Source organism: Miscanthus floridulus, chromosome 1, assembly GCF_019320115.1.
Source record: "Miscanthus floridulus cultivar M001 chromosome 1, ASM1932011v1, whole genome shotgun sequence".
Taxonomy (NCBI): domain Eukaryota; kingdom Viridiplantae; phylum Streptophyta; class Magnoliopsida; order Poales; family Poaceae; genus Miscanthus; species Miscanthus floridulus.
In genome coordinates, this window is record NC_089580.1 from 142,268,957 (window position 1) to 142,287,499 (window position 18,543).

The 18,543-nt window shown below is 47.1% G+C and overlaps 2 protein-coding genes across 2 annotated transcripts; both read right to left on the bottom strand.

The window, feature by feature from the left end:
• Positions 1–3,061: 3,061 nt before the first annotated feature.
• Positions 3,062–8,916, bottom strand: LOC136496050 (uncharacterized). Its single transcript, XM_066491788.1, has 3 exons — positions 8,661–8,916; positions 7,786–7,902; positions 3,062–3,929 (listed from the first exon to the last, which is right to left on the bottom strand). Exons 2-3 carry the CDS (start codon positions 7,892–7,894, stop codon positions 3,247–3,249), a joined length of 792 nt encoding a protein of 263 aa, XP_066347885.1. The 5' UTR covers positions 7,895–7,902; positions 8,661–8,916; the 3' UTR covers positions 3,062–3,246.
• A 2,813-nt stretch (positions 8,917–11,729) lies between these two features.
• LOC136496058 (uncharacterized) lies at positions 11,730–12,903 on the bottom strand. The gene is made up of 2 exons (XM_066491792.1): positions 12,425–12,903; positions 11,730–11,975 (listed from the first exon to the last, which is right to left on the bottom strand). Coding segments are annotated over exons 1-2 (354 nt in total). The 5' UTR covers positions 12,778–12,903; the 3' UTR covers positions 11,730–11,974.
• Between the last annotated feature and the right edge of the window lie 5,640 nt (positions 12,904–18,543).

Here is an 18,543-nt window from a genome sequence, read left to right on the forward strand (position 1 = left end):
GGTTTGAGCATGGAGTACCAAGCCAACGCGTCACCTTCGGCAGCAATAACAAATGACTTTGCCAGGACGGCGTCATCTCCGCCGGCGGAGGCTACTGCTGCCTCGTAACTCATAATGAACTGATGGGGGTCTGTCTTTCCGTTGAACTTTGGTAGTGTGATTGGCTTGTACGCCGTTGGCCATGGTGATTGTTGTATGCCTTCAGAGAGTGGGGACTTGGGATCGATAGGCCTCCGCATCACCTGAGATGGCATCATAGGCAAGCTGATCACTGGCGGAGGCCCTTGTGGTATGGTTACAGTTGGTGTTGCTGCGGAGGCTAGGATTGCGAAGGTTGACGCTGGTACTGCATGCTGCATACTTAGCATCTTAGCATGTAGGACTACCAACTGCTGCCCTATTTTTGCTGCTTGTGCTGACGCTTGAGTAGCTTGCTGATTAGCTGCGAATGCTGCTGCCATTATGTCCCTCTCTTGTTGCGCTCTTTGCAACTGTGCTTGCAGCTGTTGCAGTTCTTGCTCGAGTGTTGTTCCTGAATTTGGTTGGGCCTCCAGATCTTGAATCTCTAGATCTTGGGGTTCCGGTGGTTGACCTTGGGCATCTGCTCTGGTGTCATCCTCTGCTGGCAAGGTTGCGTAGGTGCTACGAGTGGTGCGTCTAGGCCTTCCTCTCTGACCCGTGGTCGTTGCTGCTCTGGTGGTGGTTTTTCTTTTCCCTGCCATCGTTGGTTTGCCTTGGCCAAACCACGGTGGGCGCCAATGTTGAGACTTGCGGTCTCAGACGGTGAGGAAGTGGTAGGGGCCTCCGCCCGATGAGTGCAGTAATCGGGCGGAGGCTTTGGAAGGGCTGGCACGACAAGTGGGCGTGTAAGGGAATGACACGTGATGTAGTGGTTTTATTAATACGTTCACCAACCTCCCGTACTGTTACAAGTGTTCCCTATTTATATGGCTTAACTACCGCCTTTGCGGTGTTTACAACAGTGCCCCTCAACTACTACAGTACATTCTGGGAATATTCCTCTACTTGCTCTTCGTCTCGGGGGTAATCTTGCCACGCCGCTATCGGATACTGGGCCTGCGCGACCAACCGGCCCAGCAGGCCTTAGGTTTCGTTGATGGGCCTTTGGCCCTCTGCCGTCGGTCTCCGCCTCAGGGACGCCGAAAACCAAGGACCTCCGATGCCCGGTTCAGTCGTGCTCCTGCTCGGGCCTCCGCCCATATGAGCGGAGGCCGAACCGGAGTGCCAGCGCCGTCCATGAGCGCCTTCCTCTGCTTACCTGCACACATATATTAGACGTTGGCATTTGATTAGCCTATCAGTGGGGCGGTCTCCACCCTCTTCGTCCGGAGGTGCCTGCGCGCCTAACGGGCGGAGGCTCCGCCGAGGTTGCATGCAGCGTCCTGCGAGCACAGTGTGAGAAACTGTCATCTTTCCAGGGTCAGGGTCTGGAGGCGTGGTGGCTGGGCCTTCACTTAGGTGATCGGTCGGAGATGTCTTTGCGAACTGCTAACCGCGTAGGTCTCCGCTACTCTCGGAGGCCGTGTTACAACAATAATCTCGTACTATCGCTTGTCGCATTAGAAAAATAGTATCATCTTTGTATGGTATCAAATGAAGATACTTCTTATACCAAAGTTAATACTCAATGAGATCTACAACTTAATAGTTTTGAGTTTTTGTATTTGAGGTTCTTAAGATGCTCGACAAAATAATATAAAATTTTAGCCCGTTTTTTTAGATAAAGGATAAAATATCCGGCTTCATCTATCCAAGGATAGAATCAGGCTAATTATTACAAACTCCAGACGCGTTCACAAAGTACGGTTGCAGGCAAAACCACCGGTCTCACAACTAACAAAACAAGTAAAAATTTCTTGACTAAACAAAACCAACATGTCTTTGTGAAAGCCATCCATTAGAACGAAAGAATTGTAGAGCCGACTTCTCAAGGCGTTGAGCCACAGAGATCATTTGATCTCTCAGATCTTCACGCCGCTGCAAGTTGGCCCATTGACATAGCCAGTGTGTCCCTCGGAACCGTACCTGCAAAAGAGATTTGGGTTTACATTTGTCAAAAACTACCGCTGAATTTTAGCCCGGTATACCGCTGAATTTAAGATCCTCAAAATTTTTTCAGGTACGATTGTTATTAAGATATTAAATAAAAAAGGATTAAAAAATAAAAATTCTCATGGTTCAGGTCCACATTAACGAACAAAACTGAGAGTACTATCAGGACAACACATCATTCAGGCAGTATGTAAAGCAAACACCTGTATACAGCCAGAAAGCCAGCAACCTAAAATCAATCAGAAATTTTAGCCCGGTATACCGCTGAATTTAAGATCCTCAAAAAAATTTCAGGTACGATTGTTATTAAAATATTAAATAAAAAAGGATTAAAAAATAAAAATTCTCATGGTTCAGGTCCACACTAACGAACAAAACTGAGAGTACTATCAGAGGACAACACATCATACCAATCAGTGATCAATCTAGTGGCAGCCCAATCATATACTGTACAGTAGTAGGAGTATTAACTAAAATGCACAAACAAACGTGCATCTAACAATCAAATCAACCAATTCAGACACGGATTCGAGAAAAGAAATTGTATATGTATACTATGGCCTTGTTTAGATGCCACCAAAATTCCAAGTTTTTTCACTCTCTCTCCATCACATCAATTTTTAGCCGCTTACATGGAGTATTAAATGTAGGTAAAAAAAATAATTAATTACACAGTTTAGTTGGAAATCACGAGATGAATCTTTTGAGCCTAGTTGGTCTACGATTGGACAATATTTGTCAAATAAGACGAAAGTGGTACTATTCATTGGGTTGAAATTTTTTCAGCATCTAAACGAGGCCTATGTAAGGATGCAATTCTAGCTCCTTCCTTATCCAACAAAGAATACAATGGGTCCGGCTTTCAGGTGCATCCACAGCTGTATGCCTCTTGTCAGCCACACACACACCACCTCTCCGCCCTACCTTCTCACAAATCTCACCTGCAATTTGATAGTGTGACTGAGAGCGCCTGCCAGCGGAATAAAGTAGGGGCATGTAGATAATCTTGCTCGATCGCTAATCTGGAATATGCAGCAGTAATAATTTGAGAGCAACAAAAGAAATTTTAGAGAAAAAATGTACATGTTCGCATATCTATAGACGAACTAGAGCTCCTCAAGCTTAACTGCTACTACTAGTTGTAATCAAGGATCAACCAAGCAATGAATGAATCTAGCTGATGCTCCTCTCCATCATCTCGTTGTACTGCACCCACGAGATCTGGCGCTGCAGCTTCATCTGCGCGTAGAACCTGGCGATGAACTCCTCCGCCTTGACGTCCACCCCGGCGTCCTCGCCGTTGTCCCCTGCCACCGCCGACCCGGCCGTGCTCGCGCGGCAGGCCTCCACCACCACGTGCTCCAGCAGCTGCTCGTCGTCGCCGCAGCAGCTCAGCTCCTCCTCCTCGTCCTCGACGTCGCGTGCGCTCCGTGGGTCGTCGCCGTAGCGGTAGTACCCGGCGTCGTCCTCGTCCATCTCCCGTGCGGCGGCGGTAGCGAAGAAGTAGCGGTGGTCGTCGTCGCCGTAGAGGCCCGGGGTGTCCGGCACGGCCGGCGCGATGCAGGGGATGAGGCGGAGCACGCGCGCGGACGGGGTGCGGAACCGGAACGCCGGCGTCTCGTCGATGGAGTACTCGCGCTCGCCGTGCCGGAGCCGGTCCCGGTCGCCGCGCGCGCCGCCCAGGCCGGCGAGGCCGTGGCCGTGGCGGCGGAGCGTGCGGAGGAGGCGCAGGCTGTGCGTGTGCGCCGCGCCGCCCTTCCGCGCCCACAGCACCGCCAGCCGCAGCAGCCGCCACGCCCTCGTCCCGAACGACGACGACGGCTTCTTCATCGCCGTCTTCCCCGCCGCCATTGCGCCTGCGCGTCGAATGAAAAACGCCGCTGGATTGGATCGTTGCTCTGCGCTGCTTTGCTCAGGTGAGTAACGTTGGTGAGATGCCGAGATGAGAGAATGAGATGAGTGGGGCAGGGAGAGGGAGAGTATAAATAAGAGCTGGCGGGGCGTTGTTTGCGTGCTCGCTCTCGTTTGCAGCGGCGCCGGCGCGGGAGGAGGAAGCGAACGCGTTTAGCTAGCAGCTGCCCGCCCGCTTACTTGGCAGTTGACGTTAAGGGCAGTCCCAATGAAGGAAACTAGCAGTTTCTATAACATAGGATACCGCACCAAAAAAGTACTGTTTTCCAACTCATGGTTTCTATGAGTAATAACTATTTTTTCTTTCTCTCTCCCAACTCTATCTTTTCCTTCAATGGGAGTGCGACACGAGCTCCCTAGAAATTGGTGGTTTCTCCCCAATGGCGATTTCATGATTTCTTAGTACATTGGGTCAAGAGTAGACCTGGTTTCTTCATGAAGAAACCATTTCTATGATTTTTGCTCTCTTTCTTCATTAATTACGTTGCCACATCAGCGTTTTGCCTACGTGGCAAGTCATTTAATGAGGATAGAAACCATCATCAATGCACCATTGGGACTGCCCTAAGCTGGAGGCAGTGGGCATGATTGATTGGGGGCGCCGGGGCAGGCGTAGCGTGTGGGGCCCGGTTGCCAGGACGAAGGTGGCCATGGCACTCGCCGGTTCAAAAAAAAAACTCGACCTGCGGGGGGTTATGACGGCCCCCGGGTTTTCCGTTTAAGAAGAAGGATCTTCTCACACAGATCGAGAAAACTCCCGAACCCCCGCCCCCATCCTGACACAGGAGGTGCCGTCACCCTGTGAGAACCGGGCCGGGGCCTTCCACTGCGCTTTGGCACATGGGGACGGGCGAGGGGATTTTTTTAACCTCAGCCTGAAATCCGCTCCCACGGGGAGTCGAACCCAGGACTTGAGGAGTGCCGCTGGGTCACCTAACCGTTTGAGCTAGGCGCCCTTTGGCGCACTCGCCGGTTCACACTTGCCGTAATTCGTGAAGTGAACGAGACCCGGATGCTACAGCCGGAAGCCGGAACAAAATGGTGCGCGTGATCGGGGGCTGGGTACAGAGGCCTAGTAGAGCAGAGGGAACAGGGAAGTGGCTTCGGGCAACCGGGCTTCCTCTGCTTGATGGGCGGGACGGGGGTGAGGGTGCGGCCAGCCGGCCCCGGCTGTACTACCTGTGAACGTGGGGGCCGCGCCCCTGTCGTGGCCTTGGTCGGCCCTCGATGCGGCGAGCGAATTCCTGGGATTCCCTGAGCTCGCAGCAGGGCCCGTTGGCTTAGGCTAAGTTTAGTTCGCGAAATAAAAAAATTTTGACGTCGCATCGGATGTTTTAGGATGTTGGAAAGGGTTTTCGGATACTAATAAAAAAAACTAATTACATAGTTCGTCTGAAAACTGCGAGACGAATTTATCAAGCATAATTAATCCATCATTAGCGCATATTAGTTACTGTAGCACTTATGGCTAATCATGAACTAATTAGTCTTAAAACATTCGTCTCGCGATTTCCAACTAAACTGTGCAATTAGTTTTTTTTCGTTTATATTTAATACTTCATGCATGTGCCGCAAGATTCGATGTGATAGTTTGGGGTGAAAATTTTTTAGAACTAAACCAGGCCTTGTTAGCCAAAATCTATAGTATTTTTTTCTCATAATAAATCAGTTTTAGAGAGTGTTTAATTCTTTAGTCGCTCCTAAAATTCATGTCACATCGAATATTTAGATACTAATCAGAAGAATTAAATATAAATTAATTATAAAACCAATTACATAGATGGAGGTAATTTGCGAGACGAATCTTTTAAGCCGAATTAATCTATCATTAGCACATGTTACTGTAGTAGCACGTTGTCAAATCATAGACTAATTAGGCTTAAAAGATTCGTCTCGCAAATGAGTCGTAAGTTGTGCAATTAATTTCGTAATTAGTCTATATTTAATACTCTATACATGTGTCTAAACATTTGATGTGACAAGAATTTTAGAAACGCCTAAAAAACCAAACAGAGTCTCAGTTAATTTATCAGCCGACTTTAATGCAGCCGAACTGTGCACAATAAGGTGAAGTACAACTACGACAAATAGATTCAGGTCGAAGGACCTTGGAAAAGCCAAGGCCCAGACTGGATGTCCCAGATAAACGGCATACAAGACTTGCTTGATATGCTCCTTTCAGTTATGTAGAGACACCAACAGTTTTGGGTTATGAAAAACAAGATCTATACATGCTTTTGAAGAATATACGGCCTTTAAATTACATCTAAAATAGTATTTTCCCTAAATTAAACTTTATGCCCCCTTGCTTAAGAGAAAACGAGAACGTTTGGAAAAAAAACCCAACAACAACAACAACAACACAAGGGAACATAAAAGATTTCCCAAGGAAGGCACTTATCAGTCATATGACAGTATAACCTTCTCAATTTATCATATCGAATGAGAAAATGAGCTTCAAGTGCCTCGATTTTTCCCCTTTTCATTTTTGGGGTTACAGATGCATGCACACTCACTAGTCTCTACCACACAACTAGACTGCGAAGCCTGTTCGTTTGGCTGTGGCTTGTCGTAAACGATCGTAAATTTTCAGCCGGAATAGTATTTTTCTCTCACACAAACCAGCCAGCAGTACTTCTTCACGACCCAGCAACGATATGAACCGGCCAACCGAACAGGCTCTCTATGACCTCGTGGAGCAAAAGCTTATGCCACTAAAACAATCATTGCGCCTCAAATTGGACAACCAGAATTTGAACCTCAGTCGGTGGAGTTGCTATACTCCCACAACTTCACAACCAAATAAAGAGGTAGCTCAGAACAGGGAAAAAGCCATAAAGTGCACCAGATCTCGTACTAATTGAGTAAATTTTAGGAGGCTTATATAAGAAGTCTAAATGCACTAGTAACGACTAGAACTCCAATTTTAATAAGGAACCAAAGTATGAGGCATAGGGAAGTACATGCCTATCTAGAAAGGCGAAGAGTAACTAAATTAGCCATCCAACCTGTCCAAATCACAGCTCGATAATGTGCAATGTGGGATGCTTATAAGCAGTAACAGTCCCATGCAACTGCATAAGTTTTAAGGTTTTATTAGTGCTGTATGGCACCATTTCTAACATTTGTATTTCAGATGCTCCCTTTTCAGAATATGACCTAGCGCACGATCCTCAAAGTTCGGTACTAGTATAGGATCTTATATTGAGACCTGCTAATCGATAGATCATTCTTGTTGTGGAAGTAAAGAATACAGGTAAAAGCAGGCGGGGCTAATACACTATGCAGTTTCCTCCTCATTGTTATGCAGTACTTAGACTACCCTACCAGAACAGAATTCAATCAGTTGCCTAGCTCTGATACTAGACTTTTTGTAATCCTTCAGAAGGTAAACAATAAGAACAAACCAATTTGGGATAAGATTAGGAAGTCAGCCCTAAGAAAAGCAATAATTTCATTTGTTCCATCACAAGCTCAGAAGCATACACAGGATCACTTAAGCAGGCACTGACAATCAGGATTTATATTATGCAGAAAACAATATGAAGTACTTTAAAATAAAGCATCACAATAGTGCCAGAAAAACAATACAGTCTTCTCTCAGGAGAACTGAGAGTCACTTGGTGCTGATATAGTTCTAGATGGCCATAGTACCTTAGCCCTTAAACTGCCACTCTCTACGGCACATGGGGCAAAGGGGTGTGGATGTTTGAGAATTGACCCACTTCAGTATGCAGTGCAGATGATAAGCATGGTTGCAGGCACCCCAAATGAGCGGGCAATCGTCACCAGGGAACTTACAGTCAGGACAGCAGCCGTCAAAAGCCATCCTGCATATGCCACATGTCTCATCCTGTGCATCCCACGTCCAAGAAGCCACTGCATGCCACTGAAGAATCTTGACCTTCATACTGTTACCTGGAATGCAACAATATATAGATGAGGGCCGTTGTACTCCTGCAACTTGTCATATGCAGAATCCATCGAAAAAGTAATGTATGGACAGTTTGAATTAGTACTCCACTACGCAGCAAAGAAATCCTCAACCAACTGATGGAGAGAATGAGATATTTGGACTTTAATATATTACTGTTCAGAGTGACTCTTGCAGGAAAAAAATAACGAATCCATTGAAAATAGGGTTTCCCACCAAAATACAACCCCAAATCCAGATAGGTCTCCTGACAGCAATGCCAGTGCCAGTAGAGAGGAGGGAGTAGGAGTAGAGAGGAGGGAGCAGGACAAGAACTAGTGATGGAAAAGTTCCTTCAGGGTTGCTGGATGCTACATAAGAAACAGTGCCCCAGAACTGAATCAACAGGATTGCTAACTATTACACGAGAGACTATGGGAGTTTCGCATCTATTGATGACTTGATTTCAAGTTTCATGGTGAGGAATAGGTATGCAGGGCGGGTTGTCCACGAACCCACAGATAGGCTAAATTTTGCGGGTTATGCTCAAGCATTTTTGCTAGTACATGCTTGACGCCTCTTGATACTACTAAACGTCCCAATTAAGTACACGATAAAACTAATCAATACATTTCCATTCCCAATCATACGAGCACTGAACTACTGATTGTACCAAAACTTCTGCAATCTACAGTACACGCATCATTGCAATTGCAAATCCGATTGAAAAGCAAAGGCACTTAGGCGGCAGTTAGGCACACACCTGCCGACCTGCGCTCCAAGAGTCTGTGCGGCGTGCGCTCCTCCTACCGCTCAGCTCCCGATGCGGCCGGCCGCTAGGGTTAGGGACGGAGACGCGAGGAGGAGAAACAGAGGGGAAGACGCCACGCCTCGCGCACAGCCTCCCACGTGCACGCCGCCGCCTCTGCGTTCCGAGCCGCTTGACGCCGCTGCGGCGTCCCGCGTGGCTCACCTCGCGCACAATCCCGCTGGACAGCTTTTCGCCGTCACTGCCTCACTTGTGCTCGCCGCTCCCGCTGGATGTAGCCTTTGCCCGGCCTAAGCCCACAAGGCTCAGTGGACAGCACAGATCCTGCTAAGAACAAATGTTCTCGGCCCAAAATACATATTTTACCTATTGGAAAAAGTCCATATTACCTCTCTCAACTTTTACGAAAGTATGTTTTTTCTTCCTGAACTCTAAAACTGGGCAAACCACCTTCTTGGACTTTTAAAACCGTTTGTTTTACCCCTTGACCGGTTATAAGCGGTTTTCAAAGGCGGATTTGTCTTTGTCTTTTTATTTATTTATTTCGGCTTAATCTTTGAAAAATAATAGTAAATCACAAAAAATCATAAATATAGAAAATTCAATTTTGTTGGACTCTACATGTGTAGATCTACATAGAGAACATATAATATGGTATGCTTAAGTACAAATTTTTGATGTAGTTTTAGATCTATGCTTTTCTATAATTAATCCATAGCTGCAGTATCTATGGTCCAATCGTGGTGGAATTTTTAGCATGGGTTAATTATTGCATGCTTGAACTTTAATAAAAATTTCATATTCATTGAATCATGTATAAAAATTTAAGCCTCGTTAGTGTACCTACCTGTTGGCGTGGAGCATGGCAGCCGCGATGGCGCCGAGGGGTCATAGGGGCTTCGGCAACTGCGGGGGCCAGGGGTCGCTGGGGCAGTGGCAGCTACGCATACTCCAGTGATGTTTGGAGCTATGACTCTATGAGGGCTCCAAGGGCTAAAACGCCTCGGACGATGGGACATGTGGGAGCACCGGGGTTGCAGGGGCGATGGCGCCCACAGGGACAATAGGGGTCGTAGACACCGAGAGCTGTTGGAGCACCGGGGCTCCGCACAGTACCGCGGTAACGATGTTTTTTAGAGTTTCAGGGGTGGAGAAGAAGACAAGGACATCGACACATTGAGCCCATGTCGCATACGCTTGACCAAACTACTCCCTCCGTCGTTTTTCGCGAAGTCAAACAATATAAGTTTGATCTTGTTATTTTTTCTATAAACCTATTTAAGAGATTGAGATTATTTGATCTCTCAACAAATAAGATTTATATTATTTTTATTTAAGACGGAGGGAGTAAAAACAAGGACAATCTCGTCCATGCAACCAAACAACAGAACCGGAAGTCTTGTTCTAAAAAACAGGTATGGGACTGTCATGTCCTCTCTAGTCTTCGAATCAAACACAACCTTAAGTTATTTTTGGAACGTAGTAATTTCATATTGTCCAAAAATTTCACAGGAAACGATTTATTTTCATTGAAAATGGAAAATTTGTGGCGTTCTAAATGGGAGCTTGGGCATATTGCTGTCATCTCTGGTTCTCTTTCTATTCTTTTCTACATGTCACATAAGGTGTGTCCTAAGTCAAACATTTCTATCTTTGACCATCCATTTTTTAAAATCCTTATAGTTTACAACATATGAATTATATATTATGAAAGTACTTTTTGTGGTAAATTTAAAATATAAATTTTATGTTATGGATCTATTTTTTTTAAAAAATAAAGGTTATATTTAACTTAGGACAAACCTAATACGATGTATAAATAATAACAGAGAGAGAGTATCGGATAGTGACAAAAACACGTGCACCATCGTGCCATTTTTGCAGCCCAGCAGCCCTCGCGGTCCGGGGTTCCCAAGATCGATTGGGCTTGCTCGAAAGATGGCCGTATAGCCCCGGCGGAACAAGAAGCAGCGGTTGGTTGGCAATGTGCAGTAGAGGCGCAACGATTACGTATCAGGCCCTGTGCATTGCGCAATACATGGCGTGTTAGCTTTGAACAGGCGTGACAGAATCATATGATCTAGACTAGATCTACCGATCTCCATAAACCGCTAACAGTTCGTGCGCTTCATCCGGCAAAGGCAAAACACTCTCCTGTTCCAGAAAAGATATACTATCTATTCAAGCTACAAGCAAAGTAAAATTAATTTCCTTGTTCCGCAAAAACTAGGACCATTCTTCTGTCTGAAGCTGAAGAAGACCGACGATGAGAATGGTATGTATATACTGCTGCACCACATGCGGTATACACGGTCGTATATCTTCTGGCCTGGTTTCCAGCAGGCAGCATCACGGCACGACCGACGACCGCACGAGAGAAAGTCGGCTCCAGGTCCCGGCGCCGGCGGACAGCTCATCCCCGACGTGCGCAGACGCGGGTTTAAGGCCCCGCCCAGACCCCGAATTCGCGCCGGCTCATCATGCACCGACCCCGAGCGGCCGCAACACCTGCTTGGAAACCATGTGGTTGCGGCAGGGTCGTCTCACACGGTTCTCTCGGCAGGTACACTGGACTATGCTACAACACATGGATTAAATTTAGCTGGACCAGTTTAAAAACTTCAAACAAGATGGTGAAACGCACGCAGGTAATATGACCAGGTCACCTTTGGGAGTTCAGAGACACTGGCACAAGAAGTACAGTATATCGAAGAATCGGTAAACATGGCCACTTGTGTGCTAAGATCACCCCCACCCAGAGGGTCTTTCTCGATTCAGAACATGGAAAAGGAAGCCACGCTGAGGTGCAAAATGTTTCTTACCCTCCCATGATTCAGGTGATCATGTCCATATCATAGAGCGCTGAAATAATAGACCTTTCCTCATTGAAATAAATGCATGAAAGAGCGGCTACGCAATTGGAAAGCACCACGTTCGCTTGGCTCATAAGCCATGACAAGCGAATGGAGTAGCATGATGGTCTGTATATTTTCCTGACCAGCGACCAAATTGCATATGAGCACAAGAGGAGAACTATTAGAAAAGTATTATCACGCAAAGAAATTTTCTTTTCCGACATTCAATTCTTCTTGAAATATTTTTGAACAAAATTAGGGGTAATTAGCAGGCAGCGACAAGCAATCTCAGCAGAGCCACTAGTTCTTTTCCTATAACCAGGGGCAACAAGTTCTCTACACAATCTCAGAACAATTTCTCTTCCACATTTTGGGAGCGAATTAGCGAAATACACCCGACAACCATCCATCGCGCATTGTAGCTGCACCTTCCACCATCCCAAGATCCCAGGTTCTGGAAAAGTAGGGGAAAATGGAAATTAGAGGCGAATAGCGCATCACTTCATCAGAAAAACGAGCTAGCGCTATCTTGCTGCTTAAGAGGTGAGCCAAAAGGATGACAACTTGTGCTGATGAGCTTGTAATTTGCTAGAGATCTGTCCCATGTACCTGTGACTTCCCTAACCATTTCAGGAAGCAACGATGAACGATGTATGATGAGAGGCACAAGGACAATGGCAATCAATCGTACCAATAGTCCATACAAACACTAAAATGAAGATTAAAAGCTTCTGAACTTGCTGGGCAGAACCCATTACCCAGGGGAAGGACAGGACGTCAGGACCCATGCTCGGGAACCAAAGCAGCCGGCCGTCGCCGTTAGATGTCCGAGAATATTGAGAAGAAGAACGGAGGACCCGATTAAAGGGGGAGGGGGGAAGAAGAAGAAGGCGTGATCCGTACCAGCCATGGATGAGCTCGGAGCACTTGGCCTTGATCCAGCGGAACCCCCTGCGGAACGATGCCTTGACCTTGCCCTCCACCGAGTAGGCCTTGTAGCTCGCCACCCGCCGCCGCCTCTTCATCTCCGGGTCGCTGAAGCACCACACCGACCCCGCCTCTCCGCCGCCGCCGCTCCTTGTGGATACCGGCAGCGGCGGCGGCGGCGACCTGGCGGGCGGCTTGACGACGATGTCGAGGCGCCGGTCGCCGTAGGGCACGACCTCGTTGCGGTAGGGGCGGTCGTACTCACCGGCGGGGGCGGGGGCGGGGGGCGCGTAGGGGCGGTACGCGCGGTCGTAGTCAGCGGCGGCCATCGCGAGGCTAGAGCGAGACGACGCGGGGGCGGACTGCGTGGGAGTCTCGCGGCGTGGCGTTTGTGGAGAGAGAGAGAGAAACGCCGCTGCCTTTTCCGTTTTGTTTTTATTTTTCTGCTTCGGTGCTGTTGATGTAGCGCTGGCAACTTGCGAGCCAGTTTCGTTTTTATGCTTACGCTTTGATAGGCTGCCGTTTTCTTTAGAGTAAGGGGGGTGTATTTAGGCCCCGTTTGGCACTGCTCGCAGCGGCTCCGGCTTATCTGACAAAATCACTGTAGCAACGCTATAGCAAAAAGACGGTTTTCTCTCTCTTACTTTTCTGTCTCACTGTAGCACGCGCACTGTAGCAAGCGGGGGGAGCCAGACAAACCGGCTTCTCCGGCTTCGGTGAACAGTGCCGATGTCAGTGAGAGGGGAGGAGAGGAGAGAGAAAACCGGCTTTGCTACAGTGTTGCTACAGTATTTTTGTCAAAAAAAGCCGGAGCCGCCGCGAGCCGTGCCAAACGGGGCCTTAGTCGTTTGTAAAATTCACGTCATATCGAATGTTTAGATACTAACGAAGAATATTAAATATAAATTAATTATAAAACTAATTACATAGATAAAGGCTAATTTTTGAGACGAAATTTTTAAGTCTAATTAATCTGTCATTAGCACATGGTTACTGTAGCATAATGTTGTCAAATCATGGACTAATTAGGCTTAAAAGATTTGTCTCGCAAATTAGTCGTAAGTTATGCAATTAGTTTTGTAATTAGTCTATATTTAATACTCCATGTATGTGTCAAACATTCGATGGGACAGAAATTTTAGGAGTTTCTGCACGAACCAAACAACCCCTAATATTAAACTTCACTTAAGTGATTTCATTTGAGTGATTTAAGGTTTTCTTACTCAAATTTTCTACCAATTCAAAAATAGAATACGGGCGTTAGGATTCCAAATCCGAAGGCCTACACGAGTCTATTAGGCTTAGAGCGATTACTAGAAGAGAAGGTCGGTCTTTCGGCGGTGGCCGGCATAGGACGACATCGGGAGGAGGCGGCGGTGGCGTCGCCCGTTAGGTTGCAGAGGAAGATGGTTGGACGGGGTAAAGACTGGGGATCTAAAGACAAAAGATGAGGAGAACATGTGATGGCCTCAACAGTCTCTATCGGATTACCGTGGCGGTGATTTGGGCCTGTTCGGCTGGTATTAAAGCCAGCTGAAGCTGTTTTGTTATGAGAGAAAAATACTGTAGATTCTAGCTGATAAGTTCAAGCGAACAGGACGATGCTATTAGAGCTAGATGAAAGATAGTAGCGACAGAGGATCTCATACAGAAATAAAAAAAACAATGAGGAAAGATACATTCGATAGATTTTTTTATGCCTAGCACAAGCTATTATTAAAGATATGAAGGCACGCCGAATCGGCGGCCTTCTAGGGTGTCCACGTAAGTTCTTTTTATTTGGTGCGTTAGATCGAAATTCCACGGCTCAGATGAGATAGATGCATCAACTGCAACTGTACTCATTAAATGAAGTACGACGCCTGCTGATTGTACGCGACACGCAAATCGACGGTGACGCGTAGCAGAGGGCGGTGGATTCTCGACATGCATGGTCGGTGCATGGTGGTCGGCACACATCCTCGCATGTCGCTGGGGCCTTGCTTGCATGCATGCAGAAGCTGCTGACACTTGCTTGCTTCACGAATAGCTGGTTGCCCGCAAAAAATATCAATTGAATGCTCACGTTTCTCTCTCCTTTTTCAGTCTCAGATGTCATCCGGCGAGGAGGCACCGGTGGCGGCCTGCTGTGGTGCTACCTACACCGCTCCCCCACCGGCGAGGAGGCATCATGGGACAACAGCTTCGACGTCGGTGCCGGCTCGTCTCGCGTCCGCGTCCCTCCCCCTCCGATGGCTGCTGCGGTGGGCTCCCACCACCATCACCGACTGCCCTGGCAGCGCGTGGCCCGTCCCCTGCTCTTCCCCGACCCGCGGCGGCGCAGCCCCGCTCCTCCCCGACCGACGATGTGTGGCCTCGCCTCTTCCCCGACCCACGATGGTGCGGCCCCTCTCCTTCCCCGATCGACGGCGGCGCTAATCCGCCCCTTCCCCGACCGGCGGCGTCGGCCCCTTCCCCCACGCGCGCTTGGCTCCCCGGCAGAGGCGGGCCCTGGCTGCGGTGCGGCCCGACCCGTAGCCACGGTGGCCCCTTGCAGCGGCGTGGACCCGCTCCTTCGACCCGCGGCGTCCTTGCTCCCGTCGAGTGACTAGCGGGCTACAACGAACAACGGGATGGAGATACCAGTGTACGGTGGTGGGATGTGGCGGACGACAGCAACCCGGCCATGGAGTCGATTGGGTGTTCCGTTCGGTTCCATCTTCTAGCTCCCCCAGTATCCTCTTTTAGTGGATCCAGGCACCGCTCAACGCAGATCGCGGAATCCATATCGATCTCGAGCAGGTACCTCTGTCCGCGCCTTCGTGGTCGGCCTGGTAGGGAGCGTGGCGCCTTGGCCACGGTCAAGCCAGTAGGGAGCGCGGTGGCCTAGCACTACCGGCGGCGGTCAGGAGCACCATGGCTTGCCCGACGCTGTGGAGCCGAAGGTCGTTCCCAGCTGTTAGCAGCCGCCGTCCACGTCCACTCTTCCTCCTCGCGCTATCGATCTCCCACCTGGGCCTCGCTAGCTATTGCGTTCGTCACCTCACCGACAGCATCATCTCCGGCAATTTCAACTACGTCATCAGCCTGCTCACCGTGCGAAGGATGAGCGGGCGCTGGGGCCACTCATCAGGCTCTTCTCTGCTTACGGCTGGGACTAGCCCCACCTCACTAGCCCCGACGATGTCTCCTCATCCTACTCCAGGGACCACATGGGGTTGTGACAAATGAAGAGCTAGCAATGCAAGGAAGCATGTTTTTCTATGCAATATTGATGCATCCATTTAGAGATAAATTGTTTATGTCCTTGCATACATAAATTTCTATGCATAGCAGTTATGATTTGACAATCTGCCTAAATAAAATATGTGTTGAATAACATGGTCATCTTTTCCCCTCAAAAGATTATCGTGTTCTAGTTGATGACTTTGGTCACGAACAGCAAATTTAGGGTGCTTTGCTAATCTTGTAGTTTGAAGACCCTCGTGATGCTGAGGATGCAATTGTTGGGCGGGATGGATACAACTTTGATGGACACCGTGTAAGAGTAAGCTAATCAGTGTTCCGATAAGCTACATGGTTGCTCTCTTTCTCTTCGATCTGTTGATCCAATGCCTACTTCTGTGCTCTGGTGGAGGCTGCTTATGGTGGTAGAGGTAATACTTCCTGGTATGATCGTTCAAGTGGCTTTGGTGGTGGTGGTGGAGCGCGTCGTGGTTTGTCGACACACTCAGAGTATCGTCGTATGGTTTCTATTCATGTTGAACACCAGTGATTGCTCTTCTCTTGTCTGTCTGCAGCCTTTAGCTTGAATCATGGCAGCAGTTCTTGTCACTAGATTGCCTTCTTCTACATTGTGGCAGGATTTAAAGGTCTGATGCAAAACCTTTTCCCTCGTGTTCTTCCATAAAACTATATCACTGCTTCGTGATTTTGTGTTTCTAATAAATTCATAAAATTGAGCCATGAACTTGGACCAATCTGGAATGACTGGCCAACTTCATGAGTTTAGGTGACTGAATGTTTAGACCTATGTCATATTATTTTTTCAAAACTAATTAGTAGGGATCACCCCCTCCTCTTTTCATCAAAAAAGAAGTTAGGCAATCCTCACTCAGAAGTACAACATGAAGTAGAAACATAAATGTGTCAATGGTGTTCACTAAATGGAGTCCCAATGGTATTGTCAGCTTTTTATGATCTATGCTTGCACGTTTGCTGTAGACAGCACACATACTTCCTTAATTAAGTTTGAGATATGCTTGCATGTGTGTGGTGCAAGATACAGTCGAATGTTTGATTACTAACAAGTATATAAGAAGATTGATATATGATAGGCCAAATGCAAGAGCAATTGGGTGCCAGAGTAGAAGGACATTGGAAGAGGAAGGCCACCAGCTGGAGGGTGGAAATGCCCTTGGCTATATAAAAGATTTGGGCATAAGCTAGATAGGCTTGGGAGGTATCTGAAATTCAATTGTACCAATGCTTCTGAGAGATTCAAATGTGCCAAAACACAATACAGCCTGCATGTATTAGGTTTTTAGTTTCCCCCTTCCTGAAGGCCCAGCCGTGGACATGAGGGCGCTTGGGTGCGTCATGGCGGAGCTTCTGTTCCCGGCAGAGATACAGCAGGAGATGATTGAAGAGGTGTGTGAGTTGCGAGCTCTGCTGCGGGGAAGCTTGATCCACTTACTTTATTGTTTTTATGCCTTCATTCCCAGGATCATATGCGGAAGGCTGCTGATGTGTTTGTTTCTCTTAAGTCTATCACGAAGAGGGTGGTAAGTAGCATTTTGGTTAAAGCCGCTGCCTTTATTACGGTTTGGAAATGTCCAACAGAAATATTTAACAGTAGAGGTGCGCAAATATTTTTGGGGGTGCATTTTTTTCAAAAGCAATAAGGGTTGATCTTTCTGCCCCTTTGGTGTCATCGTCGTGACAAAACTTGTGGTACGTATCCTATTACATACTGGGGATCCATGTATGGCTATAGGAGGTGCCCCGTTTTCCATTTTATTTTCCTCTTTATACTTTCGTTTCTCAGAACAGAACACTATTAGCTCTTGATATTTTTAAATACTTATTGATAAAATACAAACTGTTTAGTTGAAGGTAATTTAGGGACGGTTGAAAAATGCTTGGGGTTGCAAGAATGCTACTGCCACAAGAAAGTTCAGGCTTGCTTGGGTACATAATAGCCCAATGTACTACAACAACAATTTTAGCATGCTAGCACCGCTTGAATGGATCAAATGTATTGGGACAATAACTAGAGCTCATAGCCATTAGTGAAGTAATGTGCTTGCCGTACTTAATCCCTATGATTCAAGCAGCTTGAGAACTGAATAGTTGAGGATATTGCGTTTGAAATTTGCAAATGGACTTATTTTGTTGGTGAAGCTGTAGGCTGCACGCAATTTATGGGGGCATTCATCGCACATCCTATATTCTCAATCCCCATAAAAGGCCATCGTTTCATCAATAATCTCTCTCTCCTTGGTCTGGGATACGGGCACGTCCATTTTTATGACATTTTATAAAGTTTTAGAAAGAGCACCTACTTAGCCTTCTCGTATCTGATGTGCCAAAAAAGTACTCATCGTTGCTGTTTATTCTAGGATTTGGGCGCATGTAAATGCCCCATAACATGATTACTAGCATATCTTATTATTTATTGTGGAGGTTAGTTTCATTTGGTTGCTTGGTTTTCAATCTTATCTTCTTCACGGAATATGGTGTAAAGCTATCTATGTCCTTAGCAATTCTTTTCTTTTTCAGGTTCTTATCATGAGCTGTGCGCCATTCCCTTCTCTGTACGCCGTGATGGGTGGCCCAATGAAGCCATTGGAAAAGAAGAGGATAGAAGAATCTAGATAGAATCTTATGTATTTTTTATTTCAATTTTTTTCAAGTGCAATCTGGGATGTACTGTGCCGAGTTGTAATATAATAACCTTTCATTGGCAAAAAAAAGGAAAATATCCAGATTAATATTGTCCACAAACATTTCTCAATGCTACACAGAGCCAAGCCATTGTCTCACATAATCTTAGTGGCTGCCATGGATAAATGTGTAAATGAAATCGAAGTTACATTTATGACAGATCACAAAAC

What these genes read in the sequence shown, in the direction of transcription:
- LOC136496050 (XM_066491788.1), bottom strand. Translation starts at nt 7,894, where the DNA reads ATGAAGGTCAAGATTCTTCAGTGGCATGCAGTGGCTTCTTGGACGTGG. An exon ending in TGACGGCTGCTGTCCTGACT is followed by an intron (nt 3,930 to 7,785) that starts GTAAGTTCCCTG and finishes TTCGACGCGCAG; the next exon opens with GCGCAATGGCGGCGGGGAAG.
- LOC136496058 (XM_066491792.1), bottom strand. Translation starts at nt 12,777, where the DNA reads ATGGCCGCCGCTGACTACGACCGCGCGTACCGCCCCTACGCGCCCCCC.